This window comes from Coffea arabica, chromosome 11e (assembly GCF_036785885.1).
Source record: "Coffea arabica cultivar ET-39 chromosome 11e, Coffea Arabica ET-39 HiFi, whole genome shotgun sequence".
Taxonomy (NCBI): domain Eukaryota; kingdom Viridiplantae; phylum Streptophyta; class Magnoliopsida; order Gentianales; family Rubiaceae; genus Coffea; species Coffea arabica.
Window position 1 is genome coordinate 55,955,641 of NC_092331.1, and position 16,703 is coordinate 55,972,343.

General features: G+C 33.4%; 1 protein-coding gene and 1 long non-coding RNA gene across 12 annotated transcripts; one reads left to right on the top strand and one right to left on the bottom strand.

Annotated features, from left to right (window-relative positions):
* Window positions 1-222: 222 nt before the first annotated feature.
* LOC113719305 (uncharacterized) lies at window positions 223-5,503 on the bottom strand. 11 transcript variants are annotated; one of them, XR_003454831.2, is made up of 9 exons: window positions 5,290-5,503; window positions 5,104-5,145; window positions 4,952-4,964; window positions 4,209-4,325; window positions 4,059-4,106; window positions 2,697-2,746; window positions 1,659-1,771; window positions 645-718; window positions 223-504 (listed from the first exon to the last, which is right to left on the bottom strand). It is a non-coding gene; the product is annotated as an uncharacterized lncRNA (long non-coding RNA). The 11 variants fall into 11 exon arrangements; XR_003454825.2 differs by having other exon boundaries at window positions 5,235-5,503; XR_011825421.1 differs by lacking the exon at window positions 4,952-4,964.
* Window positions 5,504-10,812: 5,309 nt separating this feature from the next.
* LOC113718861 (protein DETOXIFICATION 14) lies at window positions 10,813-15,907 on the top strand. The gene is made up of 7 exons (XM_027243786.2): window positions 10,813-11,167; window positions 13,977-14,521; window positions 14,611-14,697; window positions 14,786-14,842; window positions 14,942-15,180; window positions 15,320-15,525; window positions 15,645-15,907. Exons 1-7 carry the CDS (start codon window positions 10,928-10,930, stop codon window positions 15,705-15,707), a joined length of 1,437 nt encoding a protein of 478 aa, XP_027099587.1. The 5' UTR covers window positions 10,813-10,927; the 3' UTR covers window positions 15,708-15,907.
* The last annotated feature ends 796 nt before the right edge of the window (window positions 15,908-16,703 follow it).

Sequence of the window (16,703 nt, forward strand, 5' to 3'; positions counted from 1 at the left end):
ACATAATTAAATTTCAAGTTTACCCAATTATTTTGGTTTTTCCAGTTATACAAAGTACATAATGGTTGCAAATTATATTAAGCTAAATCATAAATATTGTATTCATCCATTCAAAATTAAATAAAGCTGTATCGTATTTATCCATTCAAAAGTTTCTAAAGCAATTAGCAAAAGTAATTTCCGATGATACTATAACCGTGAAGTGCATCCATGTTAGCAGACTTAAGAAAATGACTCTCATCTAGAAAGAAAACGAATAGTATAATTGTAAGTTACAGGACTTGTTGGATTTCTTTCTCCACCAGATTTTCCCATTAGAAAGCAGTATCAGTACAATATGCTTAATGTTCCAAAAGGTATAAATTATAAAAATACAAAAAAGCTATGAAATGCCCTTTTTCTCTCAACTACTAACACCCATGAAGACTCCTTTTTTTAATGTAAATAGTAAGAGATACAAGACTCAAACACAATTGGGAGTGGAGAGCTGCATATGCTTCCAGTCTGTGATAAGATAAACAAGTCATTATCTCAAGTTTAGAACCTTATTGACATAGCAAATGAGATATGATAAAGCAAATGAAATAGATATATAATGGAAATATTTTTGGGCGCATGATAACAGCAAAGAAAGGTATTAATACCTTTCAAAATGGCATTTGAGGCCAAAATATTCATCCACCGACCCAACAAATTTTATCACTTTAATCTTGTTTTCCTACAACAATTGAAACTTATTCAGAACTGTTTTTGAATTTTGGAATTAAAATCACCAAAAGACGAAACAAGTTCGATTTCTTTGGAATTCATACAAGGTAGAGACATCAAGAAAAGAATATAGGAACTTGTAGAATAGAAAACTTGCAATAATATTTTTTGAACTAATTTTGACTATTTAACTAACATAAAGTAAGAACTCACCAAGAAGGCTTCATACTCTTGTTTCATCAAATGTAATAAAACATCTCTACACTTAAAAGTCACCAAGAAGATACACAACTATTTATTTGGCTGAGTTAGACTAAGTATAAAAATTGTGCATCTCATGTTTAAAGGTTTGAAACTGCACACTTGTCAAATGGATTTAAACCAAATGTTGCATTCCCACTTGTGCCCTCAAATAAGGACAAGATATTAGTCGGCCAATATTCTGCATCTTTTTGTCATTACTTATGAGTTGTATGTAAGTTCTTAATCGAATTTGAGAAAAGAAGAAAGACAAAAAATTTTTTTGTATAATACATACTGTATAAAAAAATCAATAAAAAGAAAATGACAACTTCTTTAGTGCTACAATTTAAATATGTTTCACCTTTTTGAAAAAGACATTTTTTAAACCATTTCAGCCATTTAATTAGTTAAACAACTTCCTAAATTGTCAAGTCCTTGTGCTCCAATGAAACAGCAAAAGTGGCACGCCACTTAAGTTCCCAATTTATATTAAATCTACCATAGGAATTTTCTCGTCCTAATTTTTGTGCTCATCTTAGTAGCCAAATTTTTAAAGTCAATGATTAAGAAACTTATTTACATAGCACACCAAACATCTTACTAAAGCAAGCAGCACATTGTGGGCATAATCAAACTTATGTAGGCATAATCAAACTTATTGATACAAAACTAAGAAAACAAGAAGCCAAGAATTTAATTTCACTTACTTGAGTTATAAAATGCTATCCAAAAGTGTGAAATAGCTGGCTACCTATCTCTCATAGTAGACCGCGTATACATAAACCGTTGCACCTTTATCTTGGGCACAATTTTCTTACTTCTATTTTGAAAAGCAAAAAAGAAATTTAGAACCAAGTTTTTACCATAGCCATGATGCACAGGTATTCAAAGATTCAAAAGTCAAAAGAATTAGCTTTCTGGATGATGCTCTCTGTGTCTTGCTTAGGAACCTTATATACGCTTCAATAAAACAAATTAAATTGCAGCAAGAAGTACAATTATTAATATGCATATCTTAAGTCATAACCATTTTCTTCTTTGTCAGGAAAAAATTACCTTATTTCTATGTGCTTTGGAAGCCATCTACCATGAGGAAAAAATGATCAAAAGGGTTAAAACCAAAAAGGATGTCCCATGATAGCTTAAACAAATAAAAGCTAGAGCAAGAACAAAACCAAGAAAATGATTTGAGAAATCACCAAACAACAGAATCATGATGGGAACAAGAGGAGATTCATCAAAAAGAGCTGAGAAAGAGTATTCATCGCCAAGATATCATCAATATACATTATATTTAGTCATACTTACACAAAATCAATAAGATTCCAACATCAGTACAATATGTCTTGTTTTACAAATAAACACTCACCAAGGGATAAAATGCAAAGATAATCTGGTCGCAACCAATTGTTTTTTATTCTGTATTGCTAGCAAAATAGTCAGATATTCCCCTATATATGAAGTTTCACTTGGAGGTTAATCTTTTAATTCCTACAATCCATTTTGCAGTTTCAAGGAATGCTTCAATATGATGCAAAAAATACGAGAGAGAGAAAAACATAAAAAAAAATGAAATAGGTAATCTACTAACTTTAAATCTAGAGGAAATAGGATAACCTTCCCAAACAATCATCCTCCACTTTTTTCAAGACCAATAAATAGGGCAAAGCGAGAAAAAAATTACAATAAACTACTAAGGAGGAAGAGGGGGGGAATGAAGAGAACACAAAAACATTAAAACACACCTTCATGGTTGAATGGAGAAAAGTAGCCTCCTTTTTCCTTGTTCCTTTATCTAGAAATAATATAGAACAAACAAATGCAGAAAAAATCAAATTAATTAGGAAAAAGAAAAGACAAAATCAAATTAATTAGGAAAAAGAAAAGACAAAATCAAATTAGATTAACTTTTTTCCAGGGGAAAAAACAGAGAGTCTAAATAATGTGCACTTTGAGAAAAGAATTTCTCCAATCCTTTGTTTCATATCTTAATATCTTGTAATAAACATTTGGAACATATTAGAGCATAAAATATAATTATAATTAATATGTTAGACCACCAAATCTAGCATAGGGTCTGTGAAACTACAATACGAAACAAAACAATAGCAACAAAGCCTGAGGATTAGCAGGAAGCAAAGAACTTGTGTTTGCCAAACCATAAATAGGCATTAAGCACTAAACATCTGAATGCATTTCCAAAGTTTCACATCCAAATTGATTAAGAAACCAAAATTAAAGAAAAATCCAACTAAAAAAACCGGAAAAAGGTAAAGAAAAAACAAATCCAGATTTTTTCATCAAAGAAAACTATCAAATTCCACATATGATGAATTTCAACCAGCTAAACCTCTTCTTTCTTTTGGGTGGTTCTGCTTAACCAGCAATGCAAAACATAAAGGACCAAGATTGGAACCTAAAATATTAAAATCTCAAAAAAAAAGTCAACATATATAATGCAAATACATGTTACATACAAATACTAAAGCAAATCATATGATTTTTTCCCAAACAAAATTTGCTTGTTTGAAGCAAATCATGTCCACATCACGCCTGTGCTACCATACGTTGTGCTATAGCCATAATAAATCTTGGTGAATATATCAACATGAGTAAATGTTTTTTACACCCTGCAGTCTTCAAGGCAATAAAAAAACCCTGATTCCTAAAGCAAAAATATTTTCCCAAGCAACAGTAATATGTCGAGATTTAAAGACACTAAGCCAAGTATAACTGAGCAAAACTTCTCTAGCAAAACTGCTGGATTGAGCAAATATGCAGCCATAATTTCCTAATCTTATACCTGTTAACGGTCTCTAAATACATTCTAGGAATAAACTCACCACATGTAATAGTCTTTTATACACACACATACATATACTTCACCATTGTTCTATAATAATCTGGACTAACATTTCAATCTTTTGTCCAAGTCAAAACATCATATGCAAAAAACAGATAGACACACAGACCAGGCATTTTTGTAATAACTGATTATCTAGGTGTGATATTTCAAGTAAACCTCTTTTTGTTCCTAATACAAGAAACACACATGGAACAAAATGTTATCTGGTGATTAGCAAATGAAAGATAATGAGCAATTATACCTTAGCAGCATCTTCCAAGGATTTGTGGTAGAGTTCACTAGTTAAATTCTGCAAAATGAGAATCAAGAACCACCAAAATAATTTAGCAGAATGCAGTGTTTTATTACCAAATTACATATACCTTAGGCAGCATTTAGTTGAAGTTCATACAGAGTTGCTCTGTCAATTGACAAATCTTTAACATGTCTTCTATACTTGTTCTTTCCCATGTTAAGACTCCTCTCACTCCACTGCCAATTAGTCTCGCTCTAACTTATTTTGTCTAACCTGTTAACATATTAATTAGTCATATAATAATCCTTTAATTGCTAAAAATGCCATACACAATATAAACCCAGAAGGAAAACCCGTCTAAAATAAGTTGCATGATAAAAGGTAGGAAAGCTACTATTATCAAACTGTTCACTAATGAATTAAAGGAGTGAATTTCAAATTATTAGAGCCGACTTTCACATAGCTGTCTATAATTGAGCATAGGCATTTCTGATTCATGACATTTGTTCAAAATCTGGTATTTTGATAAAACAGAAGGTTGAAGGGAAAAACTCATCAGAAGATTGCACCTATATAATATTCAACCTCACACTTTTTCTTTTGTCTAAACAAATAAACCAATCAAAATATTATGGGTAAAAACCCTGCACTATGACAAAGATCACACATTCGCACTCATGGGAAAAAATCTTAAATAGAAGACCTCTCCAAAAATCTTAAATAGAGTAGCGATTTACCTACATATAACCATTTATAGAATAGCAATGAAGCAGGTCGACAATCTTCTTGGAGCAAGATATGTGAATAAGGCATAGGCAAGACAAACTGCAGACATATTTCTATTATTTCGACCCATAACATCAGAAGGCATTAGGGAAAAAATTTCTCAAATTTCTTACATGTGTTTTGATGCTTCATAGCCATGGGAAAAATCGAGATATGCATATGGCAAGAAAAACAAGAATAAGTCAGTAATAGAAAAGGAAGGATGCAGCAAAGCACATTTAACCATATAGAACCTGTTTTTAATAAGGGATCAACAAAAACTTACAAAATCTGATAAAAGTGTTGGAGGAAATTTGTAATATTTCACCTGCAAGATCAGAAATTTATGTATATTAGACAAATAAAAAATTTAAAAAAAATAAAGGGCTAAATAAGTTTTGGCAGGGAGGGAAGAACTTTAAAACAAAGAGCCTCTCTAAGAAGATGAGAGAGGCTGGAAGATGAAGAAAACCATCTTGCTCGTTGTTGTTCTCAGAGAGAGGCTGGAAGATGAAGAAGAAGAGAGAGAGTTGTTCTAAGAGGTTTAGAGAGTGACGGTCGATGAACAAAGAGGGAAAGATGAGACTTTTGATGCATCGAGCCCAAACCCCTGTCAAATCCCACCAGAAAAAGCTGTTACAGAGAGAGGAAGTCTACCCACCACATGTTTATTCAGAAAAGTGAAAAAAAATGGGACAATGAGACTAATGGGAAGCGTTTTTGTCAAGGTGGAGCAAGGTAGATTAATTAACTAACAATTAATTGCAACAAATTGGTAATTAATTGTGATTTGTTAGGCAACAAAAAAGTAACAATATTAATTAATTAATTATCAATTAATTGTTAAAAAGGACAACCAAATGTGATTTGATTGGCAACAAAAAAAAAGGCTAAATTTTGGCTAATAACTACACATAATTGATAATTAAATGTGATTTGTTGGGTAACCAAAACAATATTAATAATTATAAAAGGCTGATAATTAAATGTGATTTGGCAGGCAATAAAATTGCGAAATTATTACTTAATTAATTAAAAATTAATTTCAAAAAATTGATAATTAAACTTGATTTGTTGGGCAACCCAAAATAAAGAGGACATTTTTTATAAAATTTGAAAAAAAATTGTAATTAAATGTGTTTTTTGGGGCAAACACAAAAAAGAAGCCAAAATTTTTGTTAATAATTGCAAAAATGTTATTAATTAAATGTGATTTGTTAGGTAAAAAAATAACACTATTGATTAGTTATTAACAATGAATTGTAAAATTTTGGTAATTAAATGTGATTTATTGGGTAACCGAAAAATGGAACCCAAATAAAAAGTAAATAAATAAATAATTATAACAAATAATAGTGGGGAATCTATAATTAAACACTGTGTGTGGCGTGACCAAATAATAAATGACACTAATGGAAGGGCACCACATTGTTGATTGTTTACGTAGAATTAATACTAAATAAAGATTATCGTGGAAATTTGATAATAATAGTTGAATGTCTTCCCCTCTCATTCCAAAAAAATAAATAAATAAAGAGCACCAATTTTTTTCAATGAGATTAGCTAGGTTCTCGTTGGAAAAAAATCAAATAAAGAGTAAATTTTTCACGATTGGAGCATAACAAAGGCAATTACAAAAAAAGATAACATAATAATAATTAATACAATTAGAGCATAACATAAGCAATTATTACAATAAATAAAAAATAATAATTAATAATAATGATTTATTTGGCAACCAAAAAAAACGTTGATAATTGTGAATAATTGGGATACCAATTTTTTGTTAACACAATTTATTGTTGGGAAAGGGAAAAAAACGCTAAATTTTAGCACAATCCTGCATGCAATTAGAAAACTACCACCTCCCATCCAATCAAAACTCGCCACATCACCATTTTCATGTGCAATTGGGAGGACTACCACCAATCGACGAATCAGAGGACGACAACTCATCAAATTGGAATCAATTGGAGGACTACCACCAATTGACCAATGGGAGAGCGCCACATCAGCAATTGAGTTCAATTTGAGGGAATGGCATTCACACATTTAGCTATATATGTTAATAAGATTGATATGTGGGCTCTGCCACCGGATACCGATTCAAGCAGTTGGTGCAAAAAAATGCACAACAAAAACTACGAAACCAAATGGGAAACACAAAGGCTGAAAAAAATCAAAAAATGCAAATGCGACCCACCATGTTTATGTTTGTGCAGCTTTCTTCTTTTTTTGAGGTTTTGGAGTCAGCAGGACCCATAGAAACTGGCATGAAATATATACTTGTTCCTTACATTTTTTGCCGATTGAGCCATGTGAATTTTGAAACGAAAATGCACTGCAAAATCAAATATGATATTCCTTAAACTCGATTCCTCTGTTTACAATTTATCTGAGAGCATTTTAGTTTTATGGACAAGAATAGTTTTCATAATGTGTACTACAATTGTGGACCGTTTGCATAGTGTGATAGAAATAAGAAAAATATATGTCACCGAAGTAAGTAAAAATTCGTGTAATCTTAGTACCACAAAATTAAAGATGTGGCCATTAATAGATTTCACATAACAGAATCGTTCATCTTATGCTGCTCACAGTCAAATGATGTATAAATATCCGAACTGGACTAATTAAGTGCTATTGTAGATATTAATGGTTTAATGTGCATCTCTATTCTTAATGATAAGGATCTTGTGTTGTCCTTTTCTTTCCTTATATTCGACTTCTTTTTACAGGGGTGCAATAATTTATGGATTAATCTTTCCTACACTGACAGTGTACAAGTGAAAGTTTATATATTATGCAAGGGTACAGAAACAATTAGAACGAATACCTCCTTACATGCAAATAAAAAGTCTTCTTTTAGATATATGTGAGCATGTTATTCTTAATGACATTTGGTATAAATGTATTATCATACAACTAGGTTAATATGGTGACAAATGTGCTAAGAGTATATTTATTCAATAAATAACAATAGTAGTGTTTCATTTACATCAAATTGAATAAATTAGGTAAATATTAAACATATTGAACCAACCAAATTGGAAAATGTTTGCTTAATAATTAAAGTATCAAATCAATAAAATAATCAACTCGAATCAAGTGTCCATGAAGTTTACTTGTTTTAAGCAGTCTTAGATTTTCTAGAGAAACTTAAAACTGATATATTGTTAGACTTAATTGAGGGGTAAAATTTGAAAATTGAAAATAAATTTAGAGGAAGTCAAAACAAAAAGGTAGAAGAAAATATGTGTCAAATATTAATTTCCAAGAAGACCCCAAATTTGCTTTGTACTTCCTCCATATCCAAACATCATAATTGTCAATGGGTTTACAAAAATTATTTTAATTGCTGATTACTTCAACCACGCCTAGGTCTTAAAACTAGGCCTGTTTGTGTTTGTAGCAAAAGGGACAAAAGGTTTAAACTTTAAAGAGAACAAAAATAAGGAGAGCCATAATTTTGGTAGTTGGCATTAACTGACAGCAAGGCGGACACTGATAATTTTGGTAGATTGATGGTTGAAAATTTGGAGAAAAGAAAAACTAGGCTGTAACTGTAGCAGAAAAATCTGTTGAAAATTTTAACATCTGGACAAACCAAAGAAACTTTTGCTCAGTGTTTAGGGTTGGATGCAAAATTGAATCACAGTGATTGAGTTGAAAAGATCGTGCAGGGCCTCACTCCAGTGTTGCCACACACTCAATTTTTTTAAAACATTACAAATATAAGAGTTCAAATTTGAAATATTTTACTTGCACGCCTTTTAATCGTACTCACAATGGTCAAAGTTTATCATTACATTTTTCAAGGAAAAAAAATTATCCCTCGTTGCATATCTTAGAAAGGCTCGATTCTCATGAGAAATAAAAACACTGCTCACACTGATCAGGATCCACCTACAGACTCCATCGATGAAGGTCAATTAAGACCGCCACAAATTGTGACAAATTTGTGAGAGGCAGGAATTGAACCCCTGACCTCCAGCATCACCTTTAATGGTGATGACCACCGGACCAAATGGCCAGTGACACCTGCACTGTACTCAAACAATGTTTTTTTGTCAATTGTCATGCAGGTGCTATTCAAGAGAAATCATATTAAATGACAACTTTAATTGAAGATAAATTTGAATTTTTCACCTTTCATCTTATAAAATATGCACTGGCCAAATATCGTTGTAGTACTTGATTTTTTTTACTTTTTGGATAATGATAGCAATTATATAATTTATTCTATCCTAATTTACAGACAGAAAGAGCCTAAAGAGACTTATGTGTCAAGGATTGACAGGTATGTAAACCTGTCTAGACCGGGGTGCTATGGCTACGGCACCACCCTTGGATACTCAGTACTTGGTTGCATGCTCAAATAAAGGAACAACTATTTGGAAAATAGCTAATCTGTCTGTCCGTCTCTGTCTCTGAGTCATTCATTCCCGTATTTGGAGGACTGGCTCGAATTTACGAGGCAATAAAGTCCAAACCCTTTCTATACACTTACAAGAAGCATTTTTTCTTTTCTTTTCTTTTCTTTTTTTCTTGTTTTGGCTAATCATCAATATTATATCTGAATTCTCCACGACAGGGGATGGGGAGCCCAACTGCACTGTGTATTAGGGGTGGGCAAAATTATCCGTTAACCCGAAAACCCGTCATATCCAATTAGATCTGATCCGAAAATCAGGATATCCGATTTTTATTATTTGATCGGATCAAAAGAGGGTCGGGTATCCGCTTAGATGCGGGGCGGGTTAGGGTCACATAATTAAAAACCCGCGGGTACCCGATCCGCCCCGCATATATATATATTATTTTTATTTTTATTTTTATACACACACTATAAAATAATAAGTTAGAACTAAATAAGTAATTTTATTGAACAAATTACATTACAAATATGAGAGACTATAGTTTATTTACAAGATTCATTTGTAAAGGCCATGATCTTATATTTTATAGAAAAAAGTTTAATTAATGTGGAACATATATATTAAAAATTGTGCTACTTATTTTAAACTTTTATTGATTTTGAATTCTTTTAATTTTTATCCTTTATCTTATATTCTCTTCATATGCTTGTTTCTTGGTGGGAATCTTTTTGTAGAAAAAAAAATTATTAAATCTTAGATGAATATGTAAAATATAAAATTAAATGGGTATAAATCATTTTTTAAAAAAAATTAAATGATAAACGGGACGGAGCGGGTACCCGTTGATCCGACCCTATCTCAGCGGGTACCCATTATAGGGTACTCGCTGATATGCGGAGCGGATAAGGGTCAGAAAATGGCTGATCCGTAAGGTGCGGGTTGGGTCAGTCAAATGGTGAATGGAGCGGGTACCCGATCCGCTCCCACCCCTACTGTATATGGGGCCTGGAGGAAGAGCACTCAAAAGAGCACCGAAGCACGTATTTTGGAGGAAGATACAAACGTGAATAGCTTCATACGATCTAGATGCTTCGATCAGGAAGTATATCTAGTACTCCCTCCATCCCGAAATAATTGTCGCACTTCGGGAGTTAGTGTTTATTTTCAACAGTGTCTGGATTTCAAACGATTTTGGTGTAACTTCCAGCAATGCCCCTATCCGGTTTCTATGGAGCAGCGTAACTTATTGACTATTAGAATGATAATGGAGTGGTGGCAGACCTATGGGACCCATGTTTCAAACAATGTCTCAGTTGCTTTTTTGGAATGTTCTTTGCACGACCATTGTTTCCATTTGCTGTGAAACTCACGCGTATCAAGTGCAATCCTTGTAATTTTTTGGAGCCCATCAAAATCTTAAAAGAATCTGGTATATTTAAGGGCATGAGATAAAAATGGAGGAAAGTTTTTATTGCCAATTGTGGTAAGTGATATTAATTTTGGGACAGACTAAAAAGGAAAGTATGACACTATCAATAGAACGGAGGGAGTACTTGTTTTCGTGCAAAGAAAAACACACCACCACCAATAACCAGGGGGGAAAAACACATTACAACCAACCAGAAATAAACCTTTCTCTGTCTCTTCTATCATTGTTCTGCTGTATAAGGAGGGCCGGCACTGAGGTTGAAGAAGGCTCTAAACTCTTTGGATACCCATATATTAAAGAGAATGGAAGACGGGTTGTTGGTGAAAGAGGTAGAAGTGAAGCGAGAAAGGCTAGCATGGGGTGCTGTAGGCGAAGAAATGAAGAAACTGTGCTACATAGCAGGACCTATGGTGGCTGTGACTCTATCCCATTTCTTGCTCCAAGTTATATCTTTGACGATGGTTGGACATTTGGGTGAACTTTCACTTTCTAGCTTCGCCATAGCCATTTCTGTCTGCGGTGTTACTGGCTTCAGTTTTATGGTGAGTCGTTTCTTGCTTTTCTCTACTACGTATATACTCATGTTTAATGTGAGCTTCTTGGGTACGTAATATTTTCTATCACCAAAGCATTTCTAGTTCAGGGTTTTTGCAGTTTTTGCTCCATTTTTGTCGTCGTGTGATGTATTCAAGGAAGAAGGGACAAAGGGGTAACTGAAAGCAGAGAAACAAGGGGCAGGGGTTCTGGGGGAGGGGACTAACAAAAGGTCTATCTCAGTACTGTTGATGAAGTCTCTGATCATTATTTATTGATCAAAAGTTTACAGCTATATCCAACCACAGCCACAACCAAGGCCAATGGCTTCATAATGGCGCCCTTCTTTTTTCGTAGCCCCTCCTTTTGGCATCATGATGTGAAATTTAGACGTTTTGTTGCTGTAGATAATTGTACGATTAGGAATAGATGTTGTTAACTTTAGCACCCCCAGTGAAAATCCAATTCAATAACACAATGTTGAAGTTTTATATGGAACCAAGAGTTACAGAGTCTGACAGTATCTACATGCATATAGTCGAAAAGGAAGAGGGCTTGCTTTATTCGAGCAATAGGGCTGGGAGCGATGTACTTTGCCAGATCTTTCATCATGGTCTGTGCAGCAAGTAATTAATAGAGACATGATAAGAAGGAAAGTCAAGAGTAATTGGCAGCTAATCTATTCTTTCAAGTCCATTAGTGATCTCAGGATTAAAGTTAAAGCAGCTAGTCTCGTCAAATCCATGCTGCCAAACTCTTTTCTATTGGCAGGCATTAATATTGCAATGGACCATCCTAATTCCTACGTACGATCAAAAGTGTTGGAACATATCTTTGACCCTGAGTTTGGATTGGATTTAAGGTTAAATCCGTTGCCCTGCAACTTTACTCCTGCGCATTCAATGTACTGTTGCTATCGCAATTATTTTTGCATCTTTTTTTTTTTTTGGTGTTCTTTATATTTTTCATTTTCTCTTTGTTTGTTTTTGTCCCTTTCCATCATTTTTTTTTTGTGGGTAGTTTGTTTATGCATTTATACGAATAATAATGAGAACTTAATCAATTCTTGACAATAAAAGTAACACAAATATAGATCATATATATAAGCTAGAAAAACTATAGGAAGAAGGAGAAAAGAAAAGAAAGGGAAAAAAAAAGGAAGAATAAAAGACTCAAGATGTCAAGGAGACTCTAATTCAAAATAATCAGCGGCTTGAATTCTTGACTTTGAGTGCTAATTAAGATTAAAGCTGGAGCTCGTGCAGCATGAGGCAGGAAGATTTAACTTATTTGATTGCACCGACGAAAGAGGTTCCAGAGCCGGATTTCTTTAATGAAAATCTTGTGGAGAAGATTTTGATGTTTGAAAATGTTGCCGTGTTAGATTAAATACATTGCACTTCTTAATAGTTATCCTTCAATAATTAAAGGTCATAATCAAAGTCAAGACCATCTTCTTGTCCTTCAAGAATTTAATAATCCTTGAAAAGAATTTTAAATCCAAACTAATAGATGATGAACTTATTATTTGCTCAAACTATTTAAAATTAAGAAATGTAATTTGGGATAACTTTTACAACCCTATGCTTATATGAATACTACTTTGACCTAAATTGAATTTGAATGGAGAGAGTATAAAAACTAATATAGAGTATTTTAGGAAAGAATGAATATTTCTACAATTTAAATGGACTTTTTTTTTTAATTTAAACGGACTTCTATGAGTAATATGCTAAAACTGTGTTATATGGATTCATTAAAAACTGAAAATTGTCAAAACTTTAGAACTATAAATAAATAATCAAGTATAATAATAGAGATAGAGTGAAAGTAATTGAAAAAAATTAAGAAAAGAAAAATTGTGTATTGATTGATAAAAAAAAAAAAGAAGAAAGATATAATCAATGTTAATGTATATAAAGTAGGGAATTAATAGATCAAAATTTACTACAAATAAAGAAGCATAGAATGATAAAAATAAAATAAAATAAAAGTTTGTCCATAGTTTAGTAATGGTAATAAACAATCATTGTAACCGTATATAAAATAGGGAATTAATAACTTGAAATTTACTATAAATAAAAGGATGTATAGAATAATAAAAATTGAATTCTTTTTCCAAATTTACTAATGGTAAAAAAGTACAGCTAATCAACACCGGAATGGAAACTTTCAAGGGCTTTTAAGCTCCAACAATAATAATGAGAGAGACCCAAGACCCAAAAAAGCATGTTGCAATCGTCATATATATGCTAATCAATGACTAAGAAAACTTAGGAGACAGTTTATTAACAAATAAAATAAAAACAAAATCCATGGGAGGGAGACCATGGTGATCTCCTTCCCGAAGAGAAAGTCCTTCTGAAAAAGCAACTTTTTGTTGTTGGCAACGATAAAACTTGCCTCCAAACTCTTTGGAAGAGAAGTCACTTTGCAATTGAAATCAACAGGGCGAGAAGATAAATGTCAAATTTCAGGAGGGTTGGCTAGTATGATCATGATTATGGAACCATGGAAATTACATCAACAATATGCATAAGATGCAAAATTTTATGAAACCAGTGCTACCACCTTTCTATGTTATCTGAAGGTTGCTTGGACGATCAGGAGTTAATTTCAGTAAACCTTTAGTCAAACCTCGTCAAGAAACAACGTATATACTTGTTTAATTCTCAAGAATGTAAAATATCTAGAGTCTGTTAATTTGATTTACATGTTTATTTGTAAGATAAAATGAACAATTCATTAGTTATGAGCTATTATCATGAGTTCTTGAAATGATCCTGATCAGAACCGAAATATTCATGTGACAAACAGTTAGGAATGTCATGTGCTCTGGAGACTCTATGTGGGCAAGCTTATGGAGCTCAACAATACCAGAAACTTGGAACACAGACCTATACTGCTATCTTTTGTCTTCTCATTGTTTGTATCCCTATCTCAATTCTGTGGATATACTTGGCAAAGATACTTATTTTGATTGGACAAGATCCTCTGATTTCACAAGAAGCTGGAAAATTTGCCATGTGGCTTATCCCTACTCTCTTTGGCTATGCAACTTTTCACCCAATTGTCCGATACTATCAAATGCAAAGTCAGATCTTTCCCCTGCTCATGAGTTCCGTCATTTCAATTTCCTTCCACGTACTCGTTTCCTGGGTGCTGGTATATAAGTCTGGATTGGAAAGCCGTGGAGGTGCATTAGCTATGGGCGCGTCAATCTGGGTAAATGTGACTATTCTCGTTTTGCACATGTACTACTCTTCCTCCTGTGCAAAAACCCGTGCTCCAATTTCAAGGGAGATATTCCACGGAGTGAGAGAATTTTTCCGCTTTGCAATTCCTTCCGCTGTCATGATTTGGTAATATCCAAGTTTGCATTTTTTGTGCATGCAAGTGCCTAAGAAATAAACTTATTGAGGTCTTGTTGGATCTTCCATCCCTAATGCAGTCTAGAATGGTGGTCATATGAGGTTCTCATATTGTCATCAGGCCTTCTGCCAAACCCGCAGCTTGAAACTTCAGTCCTGACTGTATGGTATGTTATAAAATCATTATCCTGAAATAAACAAAATACATTGATTTTCATGAAATAATCTGAATTTTTTTTTGAACTTTCTCAATAGCCTCAACACCTTTATAACACTCTATTCAATGCCATATGGACTTGGTGCTGCTGTGAGGTATGCTGAAAGCAAAGGGCATTCATTTCTGATTATATTGCTTCTATCGTTTGGATAACCAAAAGAATGCGAAGATTAAATTCTCTCTTTTTTCTTCAGCACTAGAGTTTCAAATCAGTTAGGAGCAGGGAACCCAGAAGGTGCTCGAATTTCTGTAATTAGTGTGATGCTTCTTGCTGTCATAGAAAACATAATAGTAAATTCATCCCTTTATGGTAGCCGGCATGTATTTGGCTATGTCTTTAGCAGTGACAAGGAAGTTGTTGACTACGTCACAACTATGGCCCCCTTTCTTTGTCTATCTGTTTTAATGGATAGTATACAAGGAACCCTTGCAGGTAATCCATTCATCCATAAACATTTTTGTTTCTTTTGTTTTTCTTTTTGTCCTGTTTCATCTATGTTTATGCAGTGGAGGGAAGGGCAGGAGGGGCTTGAGGTTGGACAGTTGCCTTATAATGAAACTACTACTTTCAGGTGTTCAAAGAGGAAGTGGCAGGCAGCACATAGGAGCTTATATCAATCTTGCTGCATTTTATCTTGTTGGAATCCCTATTGCTCTTACATTAACTTTTGTGGTAAAGTTAAGAGGGAGAGGTCTTTGGATTGGAATCCTATCCGGTGCTTTTCTGCAAAGTTCACTTCTCGCCATAGTAACAATCTGCACAAATTGGGAAAAAGAGGTATTTTATCTGATTTTTTTTTTCCATACTTCCATAATGCTACTTCCAATTTAAATTTGAAAATGTTTTGATTCTCTTCAATTACTCCAAAGGCTTCAATTGTTTTGCTTACAATGCAGGCAAGAAATGCACGAGAGAGGTTGTTCCATAAAAAGTTTTCAGCTGAAGATGCGGTAATGTGATCATAAGAGCCTACAGCCGACTTAGAACAACTTTTCTGTTGTGGTCCAAGAAATTGCATAATAATTGATAAGCAGTTCTTCATTTTGGCACCAGAACTTCAACTGCAGTTTGTACTAAATTTCCTCATTTCAGCAAGTTATGGTATAATGTTGTCATGCCTTTTGGTGGCTGCATGAAGCTGGAGCTAAGGACCGTTATCACCTAGGAGGCTAGGATTCATTCTTCTGTTATTGTTCTCTCCTTTTTGAAAGGCTCAGACTGAGATTTTTAGTGAGTGAGAAGTTGGCAAGGAATATTACCACATTGGCTCTGCCATTTCCTGTTTGTCTACAATTTTCTTCCAGAGTGAAATCCAGCTTCCATTGCAGAAAAATTTACTTGGGATTGGAGACCAGTTCAAGACTAAAATGATCAAGCAAGTCAGCAAGGATACAAACGTACAAGCACATTATGACTCATTTCGTCAAAAAAAAAAAAAAAAATCTCATTTTACCTGTTTGGTATACAATAGGAGCAAATTAGCTCATTATATTCTTCTTTCAATTGTTGCTGTTTCTTATTCTGAAGGCTAGGTTTATGCCAATGGCATCCACCTTTTTTGGATTAAAAAAAAAAAAAAGCACATAAGCTCGGGATCAAGTGTCCCACAAGTTGAATTCTATTCAGCTGAAATCGATTTATTTTGATGTGAACTCATATGATATTAATGTACATTTGAATTTGTCAATTACATCAAAATTATACAAATTTATAACAAAGGAAAGGAAACTGCAAAAATTATGCTCGAACTGATTTGAACCGGACAAAATTTAACCTTTGAGAACCCTTATCCTTAGCTCCTTTAGAGTTCACACATGAACGACCTTGCCTTAATGATGACATGAATTCACTGTGGCATCCAAATTAATATTCTTTCCTACAATACTAAAAGCTTTGTTGAGTTCCACATAATTCGATCTTTGCAACTAGGGCCAATTGCAAATTTTATTTGGTTT

Bases quoted from the DNA above. Each gene is read 5' to 3' on its own strand.
- LOC113718861 (XM_027243786.2), top strand. From the start codon at position 10,928: ATGGAAGACGGGTTGTTGGTGAAAGAGGTAGAAGTGAAGCGAGAAAGG. The intron at 14,843-14,941 runs GTATGCTGAAAG...TTTTTTCTTCAG, and splicing joins GGACTTGGTGCTGCTGTGAG to CACTAGAGTTTCAAATCAGT. The intron at 15,526-15,644 runs GTATTTTATCTG...CTTACAATGCAG, and splicing joins GCACAAATTGGGAAAAAGAG to GCAAGAAATGCACGAGAGAG.